This window comes from Nelumbo nucifera, chromosome 7 (assembly GCF_055504915.1).
Source record: "Nelumbo nucifera cultivar China Antique chromosome 7, China Antique-T2T, whole genome shotgun sequence".
NCBI lineage: Eukaryota > Viridiplantae > Streptophyta > Magnoliopsida > Proteales > Nelumbonaceae > Nelumbo > Nelumbo nucifera.
Genome location: NC_142655.1, coordinates 47,563,420 through 47,588,635, shown reverse-complemented (window position 1 = coordinate 47,588,635; position 25,216 = coordinate 47,563,420). Strand labels below are relative to the sequence as shown.

Genomic DNA, 25,216 nt, shown 5'->3' with positions numbered 1-25,216 from the left:
AAAATTCTACAAAATAGAAAACCTCCAATCAGAAAATCTTTTAGACTGTATGCAATTAGGATGGCTTAAAAGACTTTTAAGAATAAGTAAAATATGTATTGAACAATTTTTTAATGGAACTTAATTTTGAAGTTGATGTGACGTCGAAGACTTTGGCAAGACTTGTATTTGTAGAGATGGGCTTAAAGTGAATTTAAATAAGAGATAGGGGTTGATTCCACCTACATTCCCCACCTTTGCCTCCAAAACTTATAATTCTGAAGAAAATGGATCTTAAATGAATCAAGACATGTTCTAAATTCAATTTCAAGCCAAAATCCTATTTTTTCGAACAAAATAGGTAGGAGAAAGAGTAAGAGTGCAAGGAACGTAATTAAAGGCATCAATCATAGGCCAATAGCCATGCGACTGATGTCCATACACTTCATAACTACCCCTTGTTAGGTTGCCAAAAGTTGTTCATCAAATTGATTAAAAACTTAGAGGGTTTAAGTATATATTTGATTTTTTTTTGGTACTTGTACATAATTGATGTGTTGTTTAACCAATTATATATTTTTCGTAAGGTTTTGATGTAAAAATATCGAAATTCCTTTGTTTTTTACTTAAAAGAGGGAGCCAAAATAAAGTATTTACAAATATGTCATTTTAAATCATGTATTAGTATTATTAATCTTTTAATCTAAATTCTAATTTTCTTATACTATCAACTTGCCTTTAAGTTTAGTTAGTTTATCTCCTTTTAATTTTATCCACTTGACTCTTAAGCACCTATTTTCTTATCTATTTCTATTATATTTTTTAATATGTACATCTACCACCATTAATCTATATTATGTGGCTATATTTTTCACTAAAATAATGTTATAATTTATACACATTTATTTTATTTTTAGTGAGGAAAACCTATTTAACTTATATTTGACTCATTTTTTGTTCATATTTTTTTCAAAGAAATGTGTTTATCCTTTTTATTTTGAAAAATATGTTTAAAATCGCCGTATCATAAGTTGCTAAAATTTTAAGATTGTATCTCTTGTTTCATTTTTCGTTCTAAAATCTAAATCCTCCATGTATTATATACTATTTTATATTTGACTCACATGCTAATTTAAGTCTTTTCATATAAAACTTTCTCCAATTGAAATATCTTGAATTAATCTTTCTAAGTTTTCACAAAATTGATTTTTAGGTCTTGTTTGTGTTGGATCAAACATTTAACATCTAAAATGCACTGATTTAACTATTTTACCCCTAAAATAGGCTATTTGGTAAATTTGAGCTCAATTCGTACTATTTCATATAAAATAATTTATCAAATTCAAAATAATATTGAAATCATACAAAAAATAATAAAATAAATAATAATTATGAAAAATAATTAATAATTAATAAAAACATAATAAAATTAATAAAAATAATTAATCACTATTAAAAATAATAAAATGATTAAAATTTAACAAAAATAAAAATAATCAATAAAAATTAGTGGTTACTAATTAATAATTAATAAGATTGAACTAACACAAATGTACGGAATTTGGAATCAAAGCCACCCCCATCCAACAAATGCAAAATTTGTTTCGGCTCCTCCCCCCCAATGGTAATTTTGGTCTTCTTCCCCATTCGAACCAACATTTCAAACATACGTAGTGTCTTCTTCATCCTTATTTCGAAGGTACAGTTTACTCAGTCACTGGAGAACGACATTTTACCGACTTTCATTGTTGTCTTCCTCATTCGAACCAACGTTTCAAATGCACCATCTTCTTCTTCTAGATTTCGAAGCTACAATATACTCACAGTCACCGGAGCTCAGATCTCTGTTCCTCAGTGTCTTCTTCTTCCCGTTCCGAATGCACGTCTTCTTTTTTCTGATTTCGAAACTACAGTATACTCACAGTCATCGGAGCTCAGATCTCCGTTTCTCAGCATCTTCTTCTTCCCGTTTTGAACGCACATCTTCTTCTTCTTGATTTTGAAGCTACATTATACTCATAGTCACCAAAGCTCTACATCCTCCTACTCATAAATCTCTGTTTCTCAACGTCTTCTTCTTCCCGTCATCTTCATGCTTATTTAATATTATAATTGGGCATTATTGTGATATATCACTTGTGAGAGTTATTCTCTTATATTTTTACTCATTTGATATTATAATCGGATTAAGGTATACTTCAGGATCCATGATCATGAAGATTTGGCAAAAGTTTATTGGTTATCAATATAATACAACTTTTATCCTTTATCATAAACTGGGATTAATGGTGTAAAATGAACTTATAGAAATAAATTTTTATTTGACATATAATATATTCATAAAATATATAATATGTTTTGCATAATATAAAATACTATATAATATATACTATAATATTTATTGAAATATATTATTATACAAAAGTACTGCCTTCCTTTAGTTATGTGTATATTACAAAAGTTAAATTCAAATATCTTATATCATATAAGGTAATAGATCTTCATTGTACTGGGCAGAATTGTAACTAATTGCTAGAGATTGCAGCTTAGATGAATGTCCCTCTGCAATCTTTATCTATTGTAACTGAACTTCTCTATTATTAATGAAAATTTTTTGCTGATTAAAAAAAAAAAACAACATTTAGATACCTCTTGTTCTTCAACCCTAAGTATGCCCTGATTTCTGTTCCTATTATTATTAAACTTATGTTGTAGCATAATTTATTTTTGTCCCACTTTTAAATTATATTTTTTAAGGTATTTGTCCATGACTCTAATTATACAATTCATCCTTAGAAGAAATAAAGAAAAAAAATAGATGAAAATTGAACAGAGAAGGGAAAACCAGAAAAATAGAAGTTTGGGAGCCCAAAGAAACTCATCCGAACAATATGTAAGAGAGGTACAAAGACAAAAATACCCCCATTAGTACATGTATAACACATTAATCTAAACCATTCTTCCTACACTCCCCCACGAGCTTAGAGTAAATGTTGAACCAGGTAACCCCTTTGTAAGAACATCCGCTAATTGATCTTCAATTCACACAAAGGACAAACAAACTTCACCAAATACCACATTCTCACATATAAATTGTTAATTGACTTCAATATGTTTTCTCCATCATCTTGTAATGGATTGTGAGTAATGTTTATGGCTATGTGACTATCACAGTAGAATCACTCCACAAGCTGTTCAAATGCAACTCTCGAATCTTTTAATAGAACCTTCAACCAAAGTAGTTTTGACACTCCAGGAACCATTGACCTATATTCTGCTTCAACGCTTAACCTAGCCACAACTAAATTCATCTTGTTTCCCCAAGAACCAAGATTGCCTCTGACAAATGTGCAATAGCCAAAAGTAGAATACCTGTCATCTAGGGTCCTGCCCAATCTACATCACTAAATGCTTTCTATTTCAAACTATTGATTTTTTTATCAGTATAAGTAGATTTTATTAATATCAACTTGAGGATTACATCAATGTGGGATTATTAATTTTGAATGACCATGATTAGTAAATAAGATTCCTTTTCCTAGAGTTCCCTTGAGATACAATTAAGGATCCTCTCAACCACTTCAAGATGGGATACTCTAGGCTGATGCATATATTAGCTAATCACACTAATTACATACGAAATATTTGGTCATGTATGATGTACATAAATAAGTGCCCAAACAACCTTTGATATTGCTCCTTATCCTTCAACAATGCACTATTGTTTGCACTTATCCTGTTATTTTGATCAATAGGCATGGAAACTGGTTTGACCCCTGTTTTGCTAATATCCTTCAAAGGGTCTAACACATGCTTGCATTGTGAGGTGAAGGTACCCTTCTTCAATTGACCAACTTCTATGCCCAAGAAATATTTGAGATGGCCAAGATCTTTAATTTCAAATTCTATTGCCATGAACTTCTTTAACTTATCAATCTCGATTGGATTGTTGTCGGTGAGATTGGACAAAGACAAAATGTTACAACTCTTCCATGCGTATCAAACCAGGCCCTAGGCAACTACACCGATCCATAAATCAATTTTCTTAGTCAACAAACTTTACCCTAATTACCTGAATAACAAAATCTTGGAGGCAGTAACATATATACTTCATCGTGTACATCCCCTTTCGGGTATTCAGTTTGGTTCTACTTGGCAACTCATGAGCAAACTCATGTTGGGGAAAGTTTGGGTTCATCATTCTCTAGGCAAGCTAAATTAATTCGATCCTACCATCCTCAAGTGCATATTTAGAAAACTATAGGCCCAATTACTGCATCTGTTTTCTAGATAGAAACAACAGAGCGAAATTACAACAAAGAAAATGAATAATGTATTAATTAATTTAAAAAAACAGGAAATAGAATTTTCACTTACAAGTTCAGAATCAGATAGGGAAAAAAGCCAGTTGACATCTTCACGCCGATTATTTCCAAGAGCTTTATCTTGACCCAACGAAGACATATCACAGTTTTAGAAATTCCTACCAAAGTCTATATTGGGAAATTTGCATGGGAACTCCTCTCATGCATGTATCTAGGCACAGATTCCTGGTAGTTCCCTAGGCGTCTTTAGCTGGATGTGATTAGTAGGTTAGGTTCCTACTACAAGTGAGTCTCCTACTCCTAAAATTCAGGCATAGATTGTATGTATATATATGATTGTGCCTTGTATAATAACACACAAAATTCTCCACAGAGATTTTCTCATGGTATTAGAGCGTGGTGTGTTCGAAGAGACCCACCAAGTAGGCGTCGGTGACTACTTGAAGACCAGCAACGACGTTGCTCTAGAAATACAGATCTGTTTGAAGTCCTGAGCGATCTCACGGACGAGACGCTGAAAGGGTAACTTTCGGATCAAGAGCTCCGTGCTCTTCTAATACTTCCTGGTCTTCGGAAGAGCAACAGTTTCAGGCCTGAACCAGTGAGGCTTCTTCACTCCTCCGGTCGTCAGTGCCGAATTCCGAGCCACTTCAGTTGCCAACTGGGTGGTTTTATGCAGAAACAGAGAAATTCCTCAGCGACGGCGAAAGACTATTCCTCTTTCGCCTCTACTAGTTTCGGTGTTGTTAATTAGCCAAACTAGAAGACCTCTCCCTAGTTTCTTAGTTTTTTTATCCCTCCTTCAACGCCAAATTGAGGAGTTTCAGAACGAACCCCTATTCGAACAGAATCCCTATGCAGCTTTGGTGCTTGACGTGCCAGACAACCTGGGTTTCTCCTCAACCAGAAGCGGACCGCCTTCCTCCCTCCGAAGTTCGACCAATCATTGTAGCATCCAGCGACGACCTGGAACCTGCGCGATCAGATAATCTCTCCCACCGAAGATCTTCTTGGAGAACGTCATCCGCGACGCGGTCACCTACACTGGGATTAATGGTGTAAGATGAACTTATGGAAATAAATTTTTATTTGACATAATATATTATTATACAAAAGTACTGCCTTCCTTTAGTTATATGTATATTACAAAAGTTAAATTCAAATATCATATATCATATAAGGTAATATAATATTATGTTGCATGTGTGTAGTATGTGCTCTTTTCTTAATAGTATATAAATGATACATTTATTTAAGAATTAAGATAATATATAAACTTATAATAAAATTTATGAAATTAAATTTTTTGATAATAGTATACAATTTTGGGAAAGAATAATTGAACAAATGTTATGATCAAAATTCAAATACTTTGTATTGATATTTGAAATTGTAAGAATGTAATAGAAGTAAAAGGCAAGATGCCATTAAAGACTTATAATAACAATCATAACTTATAATAAAAATTATAGAAATAATATAATCATCTTTAAGAATTATTAATCATTGGTGGTTATGATAATTTAATTGCATTAGTGGTTAAAGGTGATCATTTTTTGCCTAATTCATAATATTATATAGGGAATGTTTTGTTTCTCTCACAAATTTTTATAAGTTTTTAAATAAAAAAAATATCATTTATGATATAGTATTCCTTTATATTGAGATATATTCCTCCACTTATCACTCTTTTTTAACTATACAAATTTATAATACAGAATAATCTATAATATTGGTTGCATATTAAATCAAGATGTTAATCAATCACGTTAAACTCTATTTACTTTTCATTTATTGACATTTTATAAAGTATACTTTTACGTTTAATAAGGTGTACTTACTATCGCATTTAATAAGTTACATTTTTTATACACAATACAATGAATGCACTATAGATTTTGTCACATTAATATTTATATGATATATTTATAAATATAAAATATGTATATATAAAATTATACTTATAACACAATATAATACATATAATAAATATTTAAAAAAATTATATCTATTTATTAATTATCATGTATTAACTAATCAATTTAAGAATTAATAATAAGTGAATCTCTTTGAATATGCCTCTTTTAATAAATGAAGGTAAAATATTCTTAAAATAATAATTATTATAAATATATGAGAGAATTAAAATGATATAAGATAATGAATAATAAATTTGAATAATGTATATTGCAAGAATAATCATTATAAAGGTAAAGACTATAAATGTTCTTTATTCCACATTTATTAAACATAAAAATGAAAAACTTGATCTTTACATATATAAGAATAGATATAAATAAATTTTGAGTAATAAGGCATGCTTATACTATTTGATGCATAAAATATAGTACATAATATGTATCGTATATGATTAATAATTATATATGCAGGTTATAAAAGTTAAATCTAAACCACATATCATATATAGTTAATAGTTGTATATGTACATAGTATGTATTTTTTTATTAATGATATATGAGTGAACAATATGATTTCTTAATAAAAAATTAATTTGATTTCTTATAAATCAAGGTCATATCAGACCTCTATAAACAATTCACAAAAATCAATTGAATTTATTATTTAGTTATCCAATTTTTGAGAAATAAAGAAAATGTTATAACGGTAAAAAATCACTGTTGAAATGTACTATTAAAGAAATATTATAAATTAACTTATGTAGTGGCAATATAATTAAATAAACAAATATTATTGATTTCTAAAAAAATTACAATAGAAAAATTAGGTGGGATACCAAATACATTTAAAATGAGAAATTGTAATTATTACTGTAAAATTAAATTCTTGAATTACATTATGACCAAGATTTAAAATATGAATATAATATGTCATATTGACATCTTAAAGTATAAACACATGACAAGATAAAATTGAAAATTTATAATGCTGATTATGAATATGAATAAAAATTATAGTAATTGATATAATTTTCTTTAAGAATTTATGATTGATAAAATAAGTCGATAATTTTTTTTGCTTCTAAGAATAGATTAGTGAATTCATAATCAAACTTATTAATATTTTTATAGCTTATATTGATTTTAAATATAACAAATGTATATAATTTTATTAGTCATTAAGGGTGATGATCATTTCCAATCTAATATATATTATTATATAATAAAACATTTCAATTTTCTCTACCTCATAAATTTTTATTGATTTATATAATAGCGTACAAAGACATTTGAAAGAATTAATTAAAATATAAGGGAGGTATTGTATCATGGGTATGGATTTTGGTAAATAAAAAACAAAAGCTAATAAAAATTTATGAGATAAAATAAAGTAAAAATTTACTAATAATACATAGACAATGCATTACTAATTAAGGGGTGATTTGTTGATATGTTAGTTCGCGTCGACATTGATACAAAATCTATTCTTGTAACTATTAATTTGGAAAGAATGGGGTTATTAGTGGTGTATGACACCAAATTCCAAAAAAAAATATAGATAGTGTATTTATTTATAAATTAATACATGTATTAAATATTTAACTAATGTAAAAGTTAATAGGTCATTTTTTTTAGATAATAATCATTATATGAATAAAGATAAATCTTTTATTCTTATATTTAAGTAATGTGGGATACTAGAAATAAGTTTGAATAGTGAATGTTAAATAAAAAAATATTATAACAATAAATATTTTAAATATTTTTTGTCACGTTCCTCAAATATAAGAACGAAAACTTTGTATTGACCTATATAAGGTATAAAACACACATGTGTATATATATTATATGACATATAATATATGTATAAGATATATAATATAATTTATATAATATGAAATATTATATAAGTAAATTATATATTATTATAAACTAATTACTATATAAATTAAAGTGGTCATTTTTTTGGGTTTTGTGCATGCCATAAAAGTTAAATAAAAATATCATATAGCATATATGTGGTTAGTGAATACTTGCATTTGATAATAATAATAATAATAATAATAATAATAATAATAATAATAATAATAATAATATAAAATAGAATTATGTCTTTCAAGAACTAAGATGATAAAAAAAGTTGTAATAATCATTATCAAATTAATTTTTTTTACCCACTACATTTTGATACTTTGGAAAATAATAATTAAACAAAAGTTGTGATGATGATTCAAATTATTGATATAATATGTCTTATTGGTATTCGAAAGCATTGGCTTGTATTATGATTGGAACGATAATATACTACTGAAAAGTTATGGAAATTACCGATAAAAATTAGAATGGTGAATATAATTATTTTTAAAATTTCTAACCATTGACATAAGTCAATGAATATATTTGTTAATGTTGAAATTGGCTACAAATGGAGGAAATGGAATGTTGTTGGAGATTTCGGTTAGTAGGGTGTTACTTTAACTCTACGTCTTAGAAAATAAAGAGATCTCTAACTAAAAGAAATGTCAGAGGCCCCAATGTGATATACCAGGTGCATGAAATCCAAAGGTTAAGTCAGTAGCACTAAGAAAAGAGAAGATGAATTGGAGAACTTAATGAGACATGTTATGAAATGGGGTAATATGAGATGTGTGTCAAGGTATGTAGTGTGTATAATATCGAGTGTAATGTAATGCGTTTCCTTCTTTAAACAAATAAAAAGCTCACTATTTATAAGAGATGTATTCCATTCAAGAATTGATACATCATTCACACATGGTCGCATCTCTATTCATTTGTCACACCATTAATTAGCACATTGTGTGCATGTTGTGTGCATGTGGTAGGTAATGGGCCTACATGGAATATGTTGGCATTGATGTTTTGATAAGCTTGATCACGTATATTTATATGGATGTTTATGTATGCTTATGCATGTTATGAACATGTATTAGGTCAGGTCGACAAGATTAGGTAAGTTTGACCAAGCCAACGAACCTTAAGTAAACTTAGTCAATTAACAACTTTTCCCCCAACTTATTGTCACTTGGTGTATTTTGATTGGCAATTGATTTTGGTCATATCAATATTTAATTTTCTTAATATTTTTTATAATGCCTTAATAATGTGGATCACTAATAAATAATATTATATTTATAATAATATAATATTATATTTATAATAATATAATATTATATTTATTCATGAATGTGTTAACTAATCAATTCATATAAAGGTTAATGGATCATTCTTTTTGAATAATGCTCATTATATAGATAAAGGCAAAGCCTTTATTTTTATACTTGAGCGACTTAAGACCATGAATAGACAAGTTTGAATAATGATTGTCAGATGAACAAACACTATGAGAATAATTATCTTTCAAATATTAGTCAACGGATTTCTATTTAATATTAATCCAAACCTCTTAATGACAATTTTTTTTACATTGTCTTCATAGTTTGAACCACCAACATATATCCCAATAACATTGGTTGTTAAGGGTGAGCATTTCTAACTTGATCCACAATATTATATATATTATGTTTATATGTGTTAGAATTGTTAGGAGTGGTTAATAGGGGTAATATTGTCTTTTTCATGTTATTATTTATCTCTTATATCTATTGTAACTTTTCTAAGGGTATTGTAGTCCTTTCAGCCTGAGTAGAATGCTAATTCAACCTAGGTCAACAGTAAGGAGATGAAAACATATTTTTGTGCCCTAGAAATAAAGAATATTCTCTATTTTTATTGGAAAGGAAAAGGACTTATCGCCCACTTGGAAAAGAGGCTTTCATGCCTCAAGTTGTAGTGTTGTGTGAGTTGATAGTGTTTTTTTAAAAGCCATTTATTCGGTAGTTTGCAAATGATAGTTTTATGATGTTTTGAGTTGTGAGATAGGTGCTTTTCAATGTGTGGTGATTTTGTAATGGCTTGTGTTGTGGTGACATTTTGTGGTAAATATGCAATATTTCCCAAGTGTTTCTAAAGTAGAGGGCTGATGATTCTTAGTGTTTTTCCTAAAGAAAAATGTATGTTACAGTAGTTGCATACCAACTGTTTGACAATTTGCCTAGGTGACAAATCAGTGATCTCCTCCCACTCATGGCTTCATTAAACGGTAACACTAAACCTACAATAGTTATGCAATCAGATTTCATGTCTTCTCAATTAACTACAATGAAACTCAATGATACTAATTATATCCCATGGGCCAAGTCGGTTGAGGTATCTCTCATTGCAAGAGTAGGAATGACAACGGGGCGGGTTCAGGGCGGTGATTACATTCCCCATCCCCGACCCCGACCCCCAAATCACCCCCATCCCCGTCCTTGATTCCCGACGGGGAAAGGAATCCCCCCTCCATCCCCGACCCTGACGGGGATGAATTCCCCATTGGAGACCAGAATCCCCAAATTCCCCATCTATTGAGAGAAAGACTAAGACTGAGAGTATGAAAGACTGAAACTAAGAGAGAGAGAAAGAGAGAGAGAGAGAGAGGACCGTTGTGAGAGTTTAGGTCAATGATGAGAGAGAGTCTGAAGGGTGACGGCGACGATGACAACGACGGTGACAGCGACGATGATCGGCGACGATGACAAAGGTTGAAGGAAGATCTTTATTCTGAGTATCTCTTCTCTCAGTTCTCTGGCCTCTGTCGAGACTTAAGACTCGAGTATCTCTTCTTCTCCTCTGTCCAATGTCCAATGGACGAGTGGGCAATGGTGACAGTCAGCAACGACTGTCGGCGGTCGGCGAATCAGTGACAAAGACGAAGCTAGGGTTTACTGGTTTAGTCGAAGGGTTTTCTTCAAATGTTTATGTTTTACTGTTTTATGAATAAATTAATAATTATTATAATTATATAATTATATAATTATATAATATATATTATATTATATATAATATGTAATTTATAATTATAATATTAATTGGGGGCGGGTCGGGGCGGGGATTGCATTCCCCATCCCCGTCCCCGAACCCGATCGGGGTTTCAGGGACCGTCCCATCCCCGACCCTGACCCCTCCAAAGTGTCCCCCATATCCAACCCCATTGAGTCGGGGAGCCTGGGTACCCATCGGGGACGAGGAAAATTGCCACCCCTATGCAAGAGGCAAGTTGAAGTACATCAAGGAGAATCTATTGAAAAGTAAATCAGAAGGGTATAATGAATGGGTACAAGAGAATGTCCAAATTATGACATCACTTTGGAATAGTATGGAGAATCACATTAGTGTAAACCTTATGTTTTTAGACACGACCAAGGAGATTTGGGACCATGCCAAGCAATTGTACTATGGACAAGACAATGTCACAAGAATTTACTAGCTGTACCAAGACTATTTTTCTCTTCAACAAGGGGATACAAGTGTTGAAGAATACTATGCTTCTCTAAAAAGTTCAAGGAATGATTTCAATGTTTATCAACCCCTATCCATTGATTTGAAGACTCAACAAGAACAATGAGAACATTTAGATGTAGCAAGATTTTTATCTGGGTTGATGTTTGAATTTGAACCAATGCGGGCCCAAATCTTAGGGAGTAGGGATCTTCCATCCTTGTTTGAAGTTTTCTTTCACATAAGGAGACCCTCAAATCCACATAGTGATCATCCCCCACCTTCAAAGAGATCAGTCATGGTGGTTTCCAAAGGAGGTTTTATTGGTAGACATATGCGTGGTAGAGGTAGAGGAAATGTGAGGGGTTTTAGCTGTGGGCCCAGAAGTGCATGAGCTGGTAGAGAGTTAGGTGGTGCAAGGGGTGATGGTGGTCGTAGTGATAGTGGCCATGGTTTAGCCTGTTTATGCTCACATTATGGACGAGAAGGTCACATAGTCAACTTTTGTTATGATCTCCATGGCCCTTCATCTTCTTGGATTAACCAATCAATGGTGGAAGGTGATTTTGGAGTCTTAGTGTGATTGAAGATGTTCCTACTTCCAATGTTGGTAAGGATAAAGACAATTTCTATCTAGGAGTCTTAGTGTGATTGAAGATGCTCCTACTTCCAATGTTGGTAAGGATAAAGACAATCTCTATCTCACTGAGGAGTATGAAAAGCTTTGTCAGTCTGCCTCTTCTAGTTTTGCCACTGCTACATTTGTGAAGTCAGGTACTGGTTATCTTGCTTCTAGTTCTTCACATTCACCTTAGGTAATTGATTCTGGAGCTTCAAACCACATGATTGGCTTCTTAGTCATGTGGACTTGAGGACTGATATATAATATAAGAGTCAAAATAAGACTGAGAATTATTATGAAAGTATTTTTGGCATTATCTAAATGAAATGCTTTGATGCATTCACCAAATTGATTCCTTATCTCAGCATGAAAAGAAAGAAAAATAGAGAACACTTCTAAACGATCATTCATTAAGTAAATCCATGTCATTCTTGAATAGTCATTAATAAATGTTACAAAATATCTAAATCCATTATAAGATGACACATTCCTCACTAAAATGGTGTGGTTGAGAGAAAAAATCACATGTAACTAAAACTGCTAAGGCCTTGTTGATTCAAATGTTTGTCCTAAAATCTATTGAAGTGATGCAGTTCTCACATCTTGTTTTCTGATAAACCGTATGCCTTCTTCAGTCTTAGATGGTGAGTCACCTTTCTCTATCTTGTTTCCTTCCACCTTGCCTTTCTCTCTTCCTCATGTGTTTAGTTTGTGTGTGTTTTGTTCACAAATTGGGTCCAGGCCATGATAGACTCGACTCTAGAGCTATTAGATGTGTTTTTCTTGGTTACTCTTGTACTCAAAAAGGTTACAAATGCTATGATCATATTTTACGAAACGCTTTTGTTGCTCTAAATGTTACCTTTCTTGAGAGTTTACCTTATTTCTCTGGACGTGAACCTTCTTCTATTCCTCTTCCCTCTGAATCTGGTGATGTCTTTATTCCCTTGCCTATTACAGAAGGTCCTATTCGACCATCTATTCACAGAGTGTACTCTAGACGTGATAGGCAACCAAAATTGTCACCAGTAATTGATCCACCATCCTCAAATCTTGATCTTCCTATTGCCCTTCATAAAGGTAAGCATACTTGCACAAATCACCCCCTTTCTCGATGTCTCCTTCACATCAATGTTTCATTTCCCTTCTATCCTCTATTTTTCTACAGTGTAATTTACAAGAAGCCCTCTCATCTCCTAATTGGAAGAAGGCAATGGATGAAGAATTTCATGCTCTTCAGTCCAATAATACTTGGGATCTCACTTCCTTACCACCAAGGAAGCAAGTCGTTGGTTGTTGATGGGTATATACAATTAAACACCGTCAAGATGGCAGTATTGAGCGGTTCAAAGCTCGACTTGTTGCAAAGGGGTATACCCAGACCTATGGTGTGGACTATTCATAAACCTTCTCTCCTGTGGCTAAAATAGGTTATGTACAAGTGCTCATTTCTTTAGCTACCCACTTTGGTTGGCCCCTATTTCAACTTGATGTCAAAAATGAGTTTTTCCATGGTGATCTTTAAGAGGGGGTATATATGGAGCAACCTCCTATGTATGTTGCTCAGGGGGAGTTAGGAAATGTGTGTCGATTGAAGAAGGCTATCTATGGGCTGAAGCAATCACCACGGGCATGGTTCGGTCATTTCAGTAGTGTGATGCAAGATTTTGGATTGAAACAATGTAGTAATGATCATTCAATGTTTTGTAGAGACTCGTCATTTGGGAAGATCATTATAGCAATTTATGTTGATGATATTGTTCTCACTGGATACACATAGAATTGATTAGTTGAAAAAGTTCATACAACAACACTTTCAAACTAAAGATCTAGGAACCTTGAAGTACTTTCTTGGAATTGAGGTAGCTCGACCGAAGTGGGGAAACTCTCTGTCCCAAAGAAAGTATGTTTTAGATATGTTGGATGAAACTGAGTCATTAGGATCCAAGCCAGTTGAAACTCCCATGGATCCCAATATGAAGATGACTGATAGTTAGGGGGAGCCATTAGAAGACCCTACAAGGTATCAGAGAGTAGTAGGCAAGTTGATCTATCTTACCATCACTAGGCCTGACATCTCCTTTAGTGTTGGAGTCCTTAGTCAATTTAAGCAGAATCCAACAACTGCCCATTGGGATGGTGTTATGAAGGTGTTGAAGTATCTAAAGGGTGCTCCTAGTCGATAGCTCTTCTACAAGAAAGGGGGAGGTATGTCTCTAGTAGGGTACTCAGTTGCCAATTGGGCAGGGTCTTCGATGGACAGGAAGTCCACTATAGGTTATTGTACTTTCTTGTGCCAAAATCTTGTTGTTAGGAGTAGCATTGAAGCTGAATACAAGGCAATGGCCCATTCTACCTATGAGCTAGTTTGGTTGAAGCATCTTCTTCGGGAGAGATGCAAAGCAATCCTTGAAGCGATAAAGTTTGATAAATCTTCTAAGTTTTAGCTCTTTCACAATTGAGACCGACTCCATGCTTTTAGTCAATATCTTGAATTAGCTAGAAGGTTCTAGCCTCTTAGTCCATTCTCTCTTGGCTTGAGGATATAGAAGAGGAAGCTCTTGCATTGGATATTCAGTACACCCATGGGATTAGGAAAGGAAGCTCAACAATTGATGTGGAGTAGGAAGCCTCTTATTCTTTTGATCAAGTTCTGTTTTTCCATGCAATATTAGATTTTGTCTTCTTGAGGCTGTATTGTCTATTCTTACAATGCATATTGGTTAATTGTTTGGGGTATTGGAGTGTAGGGAGTGCTTGTATTTTGGGTTCTTGGTAAATGTTAGCTATGTTGTCCCTTGTATCCTATTTTAAAGGTGGCTTACCCCTCCTCTTGGAGTGAAGTTTGGGATTAAAAACATTGTATCTGTATTTAAGCTTCACTTGATACATGATACCAATATTAACCTCACATAATAATATTAAGTATAATAAATATTTAAAATTTTATTATCTAATCTTATAGGCCCAAATGTGGACCTTGCCTAGCCTAGCCTTGTATAGACCTACGGCTGAGATCATATTTTTGGCCTAGAGTTGGGGCCTAGACTTTAATTCTTATCATAGGTGTGAAGCCTGGCCCAACCCATTATCACCCCTACCGGTGGTCCAAACTTGTTAGATCTATAGATTTTTTTTTTCAAAAATTGGAAAAATAAAAAAAAGTATATAAAAAATCAATTTTTATATGTTATAAATGATTTTAATTATAGGAAAGAACAATGATATGAATCCATCAATATTATACTCGTTGATTAAAGAAAATTTTATGTCAAAATGAATTTTTTCATAAATTTTTAGGAATAATCAAATATTAGAAAAAATAATTTAATTTATTTATTCTAAATTGTTTTCATGGTAAGAGAGAATTATAAACTGGATTTATCAACGATCCATCAAACTCCTTGCCTTTGGTGACCGGTCCAAGACGGTTCAAACTTCATTAACACAATGGTCTAGAACCACTGGCTTAGCACTATTAAAAGCGGTGTTTGACTACGACCTTAGATCTTGGCAATAATGGCCAACTTCTTTAGACAGCAGTTTGAACTGCGCAGCTTTGGTCCTATATGACTGTTGTCTTAAGTTTTGCCCAACATCACTTGTTACACAAGGCGGTAGTCTGAACTGTCGGCTTAGGATTTATAAGTATATTCATATTTTTTCAGTATGTTCATGTGTATTCAAAATATATCCGTAATTGTATCCATAAATAAGCTTCTCGGTATGATACATGATACCAATATTAATCTTGTTGGATAGTTAATTTGATAACATGTCCTACAATATAAATATTAAGCCAAATGTGGCATGTTTTGACCCCTCAAATTTAACCTACAAGCATGATTTTAAAAAATGACCTAGAAACGAAACTGTTCTGGTCATCGGTTTTTGGGTCGATGGTTTGATCGTCCGGTTCAAATGGATGGCGCAATTTGACAACAAAAATTAAAAAAATAAAAAAATAAAAAATGGCCAAAATTCATTGAACAGATCAACGGTTCGACCATCTGGATCAACGGATCATTGACCGATTCAACGGTTTTTGACCAGGGACCGGGTTTGGGGTAAACGGAACCGGTTGCCTGGACAGTTCCCAGGCCGAATGGTTCGACCGTTCAGGTCAACAACAGTTCGAAAACCATATCCACAAGTTGTATGGTATTTTTTTTGGTAAAATGCAAAACTTCATTTCAACTTATGGAGGGTATCACCCACTAGATGAGAACGAATCCAAGGGTGTTGAGAATGCAAGTACGTGGGTGTTTGGCACCGTAGGCTTCATTTTACAAGTGTTTGGTTTCACCTTTTTTATCTTATTTTGAAAAACTTGATAGAGATCCAGGCTGATTGGACATTTAAAACATTTTGGCTTATTATTATAATATACACATAATAACAATATATGACATCTCAAAAAAAAATGTCAGTTTTTTCAAATTTTAATATGCCACATCATCTTAGTGTTTCAAGAAGGCGATCATTAACCATTCAAGGAACACCTCCATTTGAAAAATGGATGGTTAAACACAGTTAATTAGCGTTTCTGTTTTTATTTTTTTATTTTTCCGAGTGGGGCAAGCTTGTAAAACAGAATGCTTGTAAACGCTCGGTGCCAAACGCCTACTGCATGGGTCACCGAGTTCACTGACCCCTTTGTGTGATTAAAATGGACCCGAGACAAGAATTCACATCAGCCCCCCATAAGGAGCACCCCACAAAGTCCCACAACTCATCTCAGCCGTGTATTGAAAATATCTCCTGATAATAAATACAAAAAATGATAAAACATCACCAAAAGATTTCCTAATACACGGTTTGAATGTGCTGTGCGACGTCTGTTCAATGTTAGCCACGATATTGACGAGGACCAAGAAGCCCTTAGCCAACACAAAACTTTCCCGAGAAGTTAATGTCCTGAACGCACTCTGTTGAGCCAGACTCAATTTCCACTATGATCCTATTATCCTGACAGGACGCAACTTCAGTCCCCTTTCTGATGGCGATGGCTATAAACTCTGCTATTTTGATTGAACCACACCACCGTACGTGGATTTGGTTCTACGAACTAATAAGTGGGCTCCAAAGCTATCTCGAAGAAGACAAACCAACCTCACTATATGCCTGGACACTGGCATCAGATTCACTGATTCACTTAAATCCATCAAAGCAGCATGATGGGCGGGGCCTCAGAATTGTATCCAATGTTTTAAAAAATAAAACTGAATGGTCAGTGTTTTGACCATTCAGTCCACATAGATGGTTCATTATAGTCTAAAAAATAAAAAGTATTTAAAAATTGTTGTTTAGGTCGAATGAATTGATGATTTGCCCTCCTGAGTTAATGGGCCATTGACCAAATCAATAGTTTTGACAGAAGACCGAATCAGAGGTGAAACAAAACCAATTGTTTAAACGGTTTCCAGGCAAAACCGTCTGACCGTCTAGGTCAATGACGGTTTAGAAACCATGCTTATACCTGGGAGACTTCTTAAGAGGGGGTATTATTTGCAGAATAGAGATCCATACTTCAGCGAACAGCAGAGCCAGTCATTCTTAGACTTCTCACCCAGGGTCCTAATAGACAGGCTCAAATAACCCATAATTTATTGTGAATGTTACATTCATTAAATCCCACATAATTCTCCCCTCAAATCTTTCTTGAGTCGAGGCGAGCTAAGATTTTCTGTGTGGAACAAATTTTGAACATTAAAATTTCAATAGTTCAATCTTCCATCGTCTATGCGTACTGATAAAATTCCAGAATGCGCCGTTGGATCTTTTCCATACAAGGGTACCGGGAATGGTCTCAACAATAAACCAAAAAGGAAAAAAAAGAAAAAGAAAAGTATTGGTTCTCAACAAAAATGACAAGGAGCTTCATTGGATAGTTCAATATTAAGCTTCTCCAAACTCTTTCACAATCACAAATAATGAAAATATTAAGAAAAACAATTAGATACCTCAGACCTAAAATTAAGGTCACGTTTGGTGTACTTTTTTGCACAAATGACCTAAAGATAGAGAGAATCCTGTCACAAATTAGTTGACTCTATAAATTGCAGAAAACTTTCCTAATTAATGTCCGAATAGCATAATCTTTGTCTTGTTACATTGGTAATTGAGTAACTTAATGACTTAGCTAATGACACCAAAATAAAGTGCAGTTCTCCTTGAATTTAGACCGCAAGTTAAGTGGTGATCCTGGGACAGCTTTCCATTTATTATGAATTGAGCCCCAAATAGCTCACAAAAACTTTGAATATTGACTCCTTTACGTCCTGCATCAATGTGCTATCCAGTAGCTTTGTACAAGGGAAAATGGAAGAAAGGAAGAAGGAAGAACCAAGGAAAGGAAAACCACAAGAAAGAAAGTTTATGGATAGGAAACGATACAATCAGGATATTTTTCCCCTTATAGTGCTATTATTCATAAAGGAAAAAGAGCCTCTTTGTATCATTTCCTGTATATGCACTACTTCATATATTAGGGTATCAGATAAATAAAGTAGAACACTAATTGAACAAAATAACAGTGTTCCATGTATCTGTGCATAGAAATTCAACTATGTAGCTAGTCAACAAAATTTAAATTTATAATTTATGATGATGTACATAAACATATATACGCCAAAATTCAGTAATATGTCAAGAAATTATGAAGTTTTCATCTCTGTGTACATGTAATAATAATCTAAGAACAATACAACAAAGAAAACACCTAAGATGGTTAAAAGAGGTACATAAACAAGGAAGGAGAGGATATAATTAGAGATCCCAACTGGTTTCAATGACTAGAGGCTTCTCTATCTAGATCATGATGATGTTTCTGCTCCAAAAAATAAAGAACCAATGTAGGCCAGTGCACATAAAAAGACGCTAACACACCAATCTGTCTTAAATAAAGGGATAACCATCCGGGCTTGCTACTCTGCTCTCTGTGAGTACTAAAGCATCAGATAGCTTATGAACTCTTAGTTTTCTTTCTTTTCTGACTACAAGCTTCCTCTTTATGTGATCTGCACACAAAATGGCCTAGCATTACTTCAACTTGTCTCAAACACTTTGAAACAGTAAAATGTCCTTTGAATGCAAAGACTACCAAAGATGATTACAAAAACCAGTTCTTGACTAACAAGTATTACATTGTTAGTATAGAGTGCCTTTACCAGAAGATTTATATAAATAAGTGATAATGTAAATTACACGACCCTCCTGGGATTTGACAGTTAACTCCACTATATTTTTTCAACACATATCATGCTATACTTTCACAAATGATCACATGATCCCCTTCAGTACCCTTCTGCCAATGAATGATATATATGTGCCATGTGCACATCATGTGTCAGAGTTCATCATTATTTGTATTTGGGCATGTGAAAAGGGATATTTATTTATTTTTCTTCATTTTATGTTGTGTAGTTACAGTCCTGTTTCCTGCTTAGTGTTGCTGTCCCATACTTATTAGGGGCAAAATAGTCTTTTGGATTGTAACCTAATAAATAGAGTTGGCCAGCTGGGGGGGGGGGGGGGGGGGTGTTTCAATTCTGTCTACCCTTCTTTTTATTCCTTCTCCCTTTCTGTTTTCTCAATTGTGGGAGTGGGAAATAACCTCTTCACAAAGTTGTCAAGGTGACACCTAGGCGACAAGGCACCCATAGAGCTTTGTCCCACTTGATCGCCAAGTAGTTTTGCATATTGTGTTATAAAAAACTTTTATCTTCTTTATTTTTTGAGGTTATAATTATAAAATAGACATTACTAAACTAAAATGTTCATTTCTTGTGCTTATATCCTTAATTCTTTTTTTTTCCATTTTCTTATGTTTTGGGTTTAATCAACAGAAACATTCTGCTTTGAACCCTCAAAGACTTCAAAACCTGAACCAAGAAGGAAGAACTTGAAATTTTGTCTAATCAACACATTTTCTTCTTCTTCCACCTTTTCTTTTCTTCTTTTATTATAACAAGAGTAGGAGTTCAACCCCTATATTTTTTTTGAATTTTCTTTTCTTTCTTCTTTTTCTTCTCATGAATATGTTGATTTCTATACTTTAACATGAAATTTATACTTTTCTTATGAAGATTATGAATAATTATTAAGGAAATATGGTTATGGAACTTAGGGAACTATCTTAGTATGTATGTTTTTTACTTAAATCTATTGCCTAGGTGCCCCCTTGTCACCTAGCCTTGCCTTGATACCTTGAAAACCATGCCTGTTCATTCTTGGATTTCTGCCATCGGGACCAGTGTACCACCTTTAAATAATAGTAGAAGTAACAAAAGGAGGAATAGGAGGTGCAGGAGCAGGAGTGGAAATGATAATGGGAGGAGAAGATGACCAACCAAGAGGAACTTCACATGTTGATTTTCTGTACTTTAACATGAAGTTTATACTTTTCTTATGAAGATTATGGATAATTATTAAGGAAATATGGTTATGGAACCTAGGGAACTATCTTAGGATATATGTTTTTACTTAAATCTATTGCCATGTGCCCCCTTGTTGCCTAGACTTGCCTTGATGCCTTGAAAATTATGCCTGCTCATTCCTGGATTTCTACCATTGGCACCAGTGTACCACCTCTGAATAATAGTAGGAGTAACAAAGGAAGGAGGAGGAGGAGGAGCAAGAGTGGAAATGGTAATAGGACGAGAAGATGACCCACTAAGAGGAACTTCACATGTAGACAATCGGGACTGGAAGGGGGAGATCAACAACTCAACAGACTGCTCCACAGTGAAGAAATACCTATAGAAAGGAATAGACTTGGTGAAAGTGATATCCATGGAGGAAAAGAAAGTGACAGTAACGAAATCAAAACAACAATACCTCTTATGTGTGGAGGCATACCGCATACCCAGGGAATATGCATCTGTGTGCCTTCAATTCAGATTTGTGTCATTGAGAATTGGGAATATGGACATAACAAGTACAATGAAAGACACAGAGATGAAAGGAGAAAAGTTGTGTTGAGGAACAGAAGGCTGAAAGGAGATTTCAAACCCAAGACTTTGTAATGAGATGAGATACATAGCTGTAATAATATCATCCATCCAAAATTTTATAAGGACATAAAAGCAAAAAATAAATTTTTGGCCACTTTGACAACATGACAGTTTTTCTATTCAGCCACTCCATTTTGTTGAGAAGTACAAACATAGGAACCCTGGTGAATAACCCCAAAATTTGCAAGATAAGAAAAAAAGACTCTTCTCAAAATATTCCTTAACATTATCTAATCAAAATATTTTGATACAAGTATCAAATTGGGTGGGAACAAATTCATGAACCTGTTTCACAATCTTGGGGACTTCATCACGAAAGCGCATCAAATATATCCCAAGTGTACAGTGAAAAATCAACAAATAAAATGTAATATCAATAGCCACCCATAGAAGGTAGGTAAAACCTCCACACATCAAAGTGCACAATGTAAAAAGAAAAGTAGATCTTTTATTGATCAATGGATAAGTGTTTCTACAATGCTTTGAGAACTCACAAGATTCACAATGAAGACTTGACACACTTATTCCTTTAAACAATTTAGGAATAAATAACTCAATGAAGAAAAAGACAAATGACCTAAACAAAAATAACATAACATAATGTGATTAATGGATTCTGAAGTAGACCCAAAACAATTTTCAAAGGTAGTCCTTGGCTTTGTTTAGGAGCATTCAGAAGGTAGATCCCATTTGCCTCATGGCCACTCCCAATCACCTTCCATGATTATAGGTCTTGAAAAATACAATAAGAAGGGAAAAAGATTATGTGACAACTTAGATATTTAATCACGCTACTAACAAACAAAAAGTTAATGTTTAGTTTAGGGACATGAAGAGCAAAGATGAGGATAAGGCAATCTGAGGTTTTGATGTCTCCCTTGCTAGAAATAGGGGAAAGATAGCCATTAGCTAGGGTAATCTTATCACGGCCAAAAGATAACTAGTAAGTAGTAAAAAGGTTAAAGACACTAGTCATATGATCAAAAACACCAAAATTAATAATCCAAGGGATCCTATGGTTATCTGAGACAATTACATGGTTGGTAGAGGCGCGAATATTTGAGTGTGCAAAAGTAGGGGAAGTTGATGTGCCTAAAGAGCTAATAGTTACAATTGTGTTTTAATCAACCTTCCATAATTTTCAATTTTGCCTTCATTGCTAGCTATAGTTTTCTCATCATTGGACCTCTTCTCACTATCTAGAGCTATGGCTGCATTAGCATTCCCACCCTTCCCATTCCCAATCTTACCATTATCTTGATTTCTAAATCAGGCTAGAAAAAGATGCATGTTTAACTTCCAACAAGTATCTTCAGTGTGTTATGGCTTCTTACAATATTTAAACACAATCTCCTTTTTCTCCTCAACTGCCTTAGGTTTCATTCCAACATTAGAAAAGTGATCAATAGGTGTTGCCCCCTAATCTGTACCTACCTCCTACTCTCTTCACTACTAACCATAGCATATGCATGCAGCAAAGTTAAATCATCCTTGGCTAGAATATTTTGCCAGTAATATTATACTCTGAGGTTGAGTTGTATCAAGAACTCAAAAGCCCTATTTCTGTCCACCGGTTTCCTATATGTTTTAGAATCTTTTGTTCTTTCCCAAACCACTGTATCCATTAGTAAAGTTGCTTTGATACCAAGAAGAAAAAAACAAGCAGGAGTTTATTCAAGAGAAATTACAGCAAGAAATAAAGAAAATCAAAGCATAAGATGGAAAGATGGGAAATCTCAAGTGTTTACATAAATGACCAAGATTCCCTTAATAGGGCGGCTGTACAAAAGAATGCAATAAAAGTGTTGACAGACCCACAAGTGAGAGGCCCATTAACATGAAAATAAAGGATGTAACAACTAAGTGACTAAGGCCATTCAGCCCAGCATTCCTGCAAAACCTAAATCAGCATTAAACTCATGATACTAGACATTGCTAAAGACATTTGGGGGCATGCATAAGGTTGTTCTGTACAAGACACATAAAACCTAAAATTTCTATTAAAAAGAAAATAACACCTAAATCTAGACCATCACAAGGGGTGCAATGGACCAGAATACCACAGGAGTTGGCTGAAGAGCTTGACAAACCTTTCTCCATGGAGGAAATAAAGGGCAGTGATGGGAATGAATGGGGATAAGGCCCTTTGGTTGGATGCTTTCACTATGGCATTTTATCACGAGTGTTGGTAGATCATCAAAGAATTGGTTCATAAGTGTAATGGTGTTGCCTCCACAAATGAATTTGGGCTTACAAGTCTTTTACTACAAGTTTGTACAACATAGTGGCTAAGGTGTTGTCAATAAAGCTTAATGAGTAATGTGGAGAATCACAAAAGCAGCTATCCTTTGGTCAATTTGGGAAGAAAGGAATAATAAAATTTTTCAAGGGATTGAAAGATCCAAGGAGCAGGTAATTGATTGCATAGCTATTAAGGTCATACATTAGTTGAAATTGATTTACTCAAAGACTATTCAGTTGAGGACATTTTTAGAGGATGGTCTATAGTGACAAATTCTTCAATCATAAAGAATGTGATTCAATAACAATGGATCCCTTTAGAACAACAAATGGTGAAGTCGGGCTGAAAGCTTAAGGGCAAGAGACCATTGAAGGGCTGAAATACCTAATGGGATTAATTTCACACGAGTTTATCATACTTGGGCCTCATAGGGTGGTTGAACCCAAGGATTACTTAGACATAAGTAATGGGCCCAAGGATTACTTAGGGGTTCATTGCCTTTGTGCAGTGTGTTCGGCCTATCTCTTTACAGAGATGGGTTGAACCTATGTGGGCTAGTGTGAGACCTATGTGGTGCCCACACCATACAATGCTCACGCCTATGTGGCCTTGCAGCGCCTAAGTTAGTGAGCTATTAAAGAAAATGGGCCTACTAGGCCCATTACTAATATAATTAGTTAAGTAATCACATGACAAAGTTGTCATGTGGTATGGATTTGGGCATAGAGCACCCATTCTCTTAAGAAGATAATGCGTATCTAATTAAGGATGAGTCTTGATCCAAATCTGATTTGGATCAGCTCCTAATAAGATTAGAAGAGGACTCTACATAAGGGTGAGAGAGGAGGGACAATTCAGTCTATTCCCTCCACCTTCTTGTTCTCTTCTCTTCTCCCTTTGCAGCCAACAAACCCTAGCTTGAACCAACTGTGGCAGAGGCTGAAATTCATCAGTCCTCTGTTTATTTTTAGGAAAAACATGAAATACAATCAAGCTCACACTGCTACAACAAGTCCAAGCCAGATTGGAGATCAATTTTGCAACAAAGGCATTGCTGAATCGGCTTCACTCTTGACACTGCCATCTTCAATTGGAGGCCTATTTGGGTTTGACATTGGGCATGAACTACCACTCTGGGAGCTACATACTGTGGTCTCCATATCAGGTATGATTAATAATAATTTGAGTTTCAAATCTGGTCCAATTCAACGCAAGATCAATTCAAAAATTCCATATGTCAAAATACCGAGAAACCGGTTCTCGGGTTGGGTTGGATTTTTTTTTTTTAAATTTGGCCAGCAACTGTAACAGGTTTTGCCATATTTGAACAGATTTCCATCCCTCCAAACAGGAGACACATGAACAAGTTCCATGGGAGTTCAGGCTATTGGTGAGCCAAATCCCTAGGTGCTACATTGAACATCTCATTTAAATGAGGCTCTAAAAGTGCATAATATGATGGCATATTCATTGGCAAGGGCTGGGGTAGGGAATGAGTCTCTTAAATGGGGTTGGCCAGGGTCGGTGTATCTTGTAAAAGTTGCTTATTGCTTATCTTTGTTATACTGAGGCTTTGTTGTGAAAAGCTTTCATGTACTTAGGCCTGCTGCCATTTGTTGTGTGCAGCATGGTTTTTTAACTCATCAATGAAAAAAAGACATTACTAAACACCACCAAACAGTATAAAATGCATGGATACACCACCTCAGCAATGTAAGGGAGTGAGAGAGAGAAAGAGAGAAATCTTAGTGATCCAACTAAATACAGCTTGTACT

General features: G+C 34.0%; 1 protein-coding gene and 1 long non-coding RNA gene across 4 annotated transcripts in view; both read right to left on the bottom strand.

Annotated features, from left to right (window-relative positions):
* Window positions 1-18,670: 18,670 nt before the first annotated feature.
* Window positions 18,671-25,216, bottom strand: part of LOC104608074 (uncharacterized) — a 32,190-nt gene continuing 25,644 nt past the window's right edge. For all 3 annotated transcript variants that reach the window (XM_088891229.1, XM_010273938.3, XM_010273936.3), the window contains one exon: window positions 18,671-19,204. In XM_088891229.1, coding sequence (XP_088747355.1) covers window positions 19,150-19,204 — 55 coding nt within the window. In that variant the 3' untranslated portion in view covers window positions 18,671-19,149. The remainder of the gene's footprint in view (window positions 19,205-25,216) is intronic.
* LOC148790464 (uncharacterized) lies at window positions 20,014-25,213 on the bottom strand. The gene is made up of 2 exons (XR_016078488.1): window positions 21,024-25,213; window positions 20,014-20,942 (listed from the first exon to the last, which is right to left on the bottom strand). It is a non-coding gene; the product is annotated as an uncharacterized LOC148790464 (long non-coding RNA).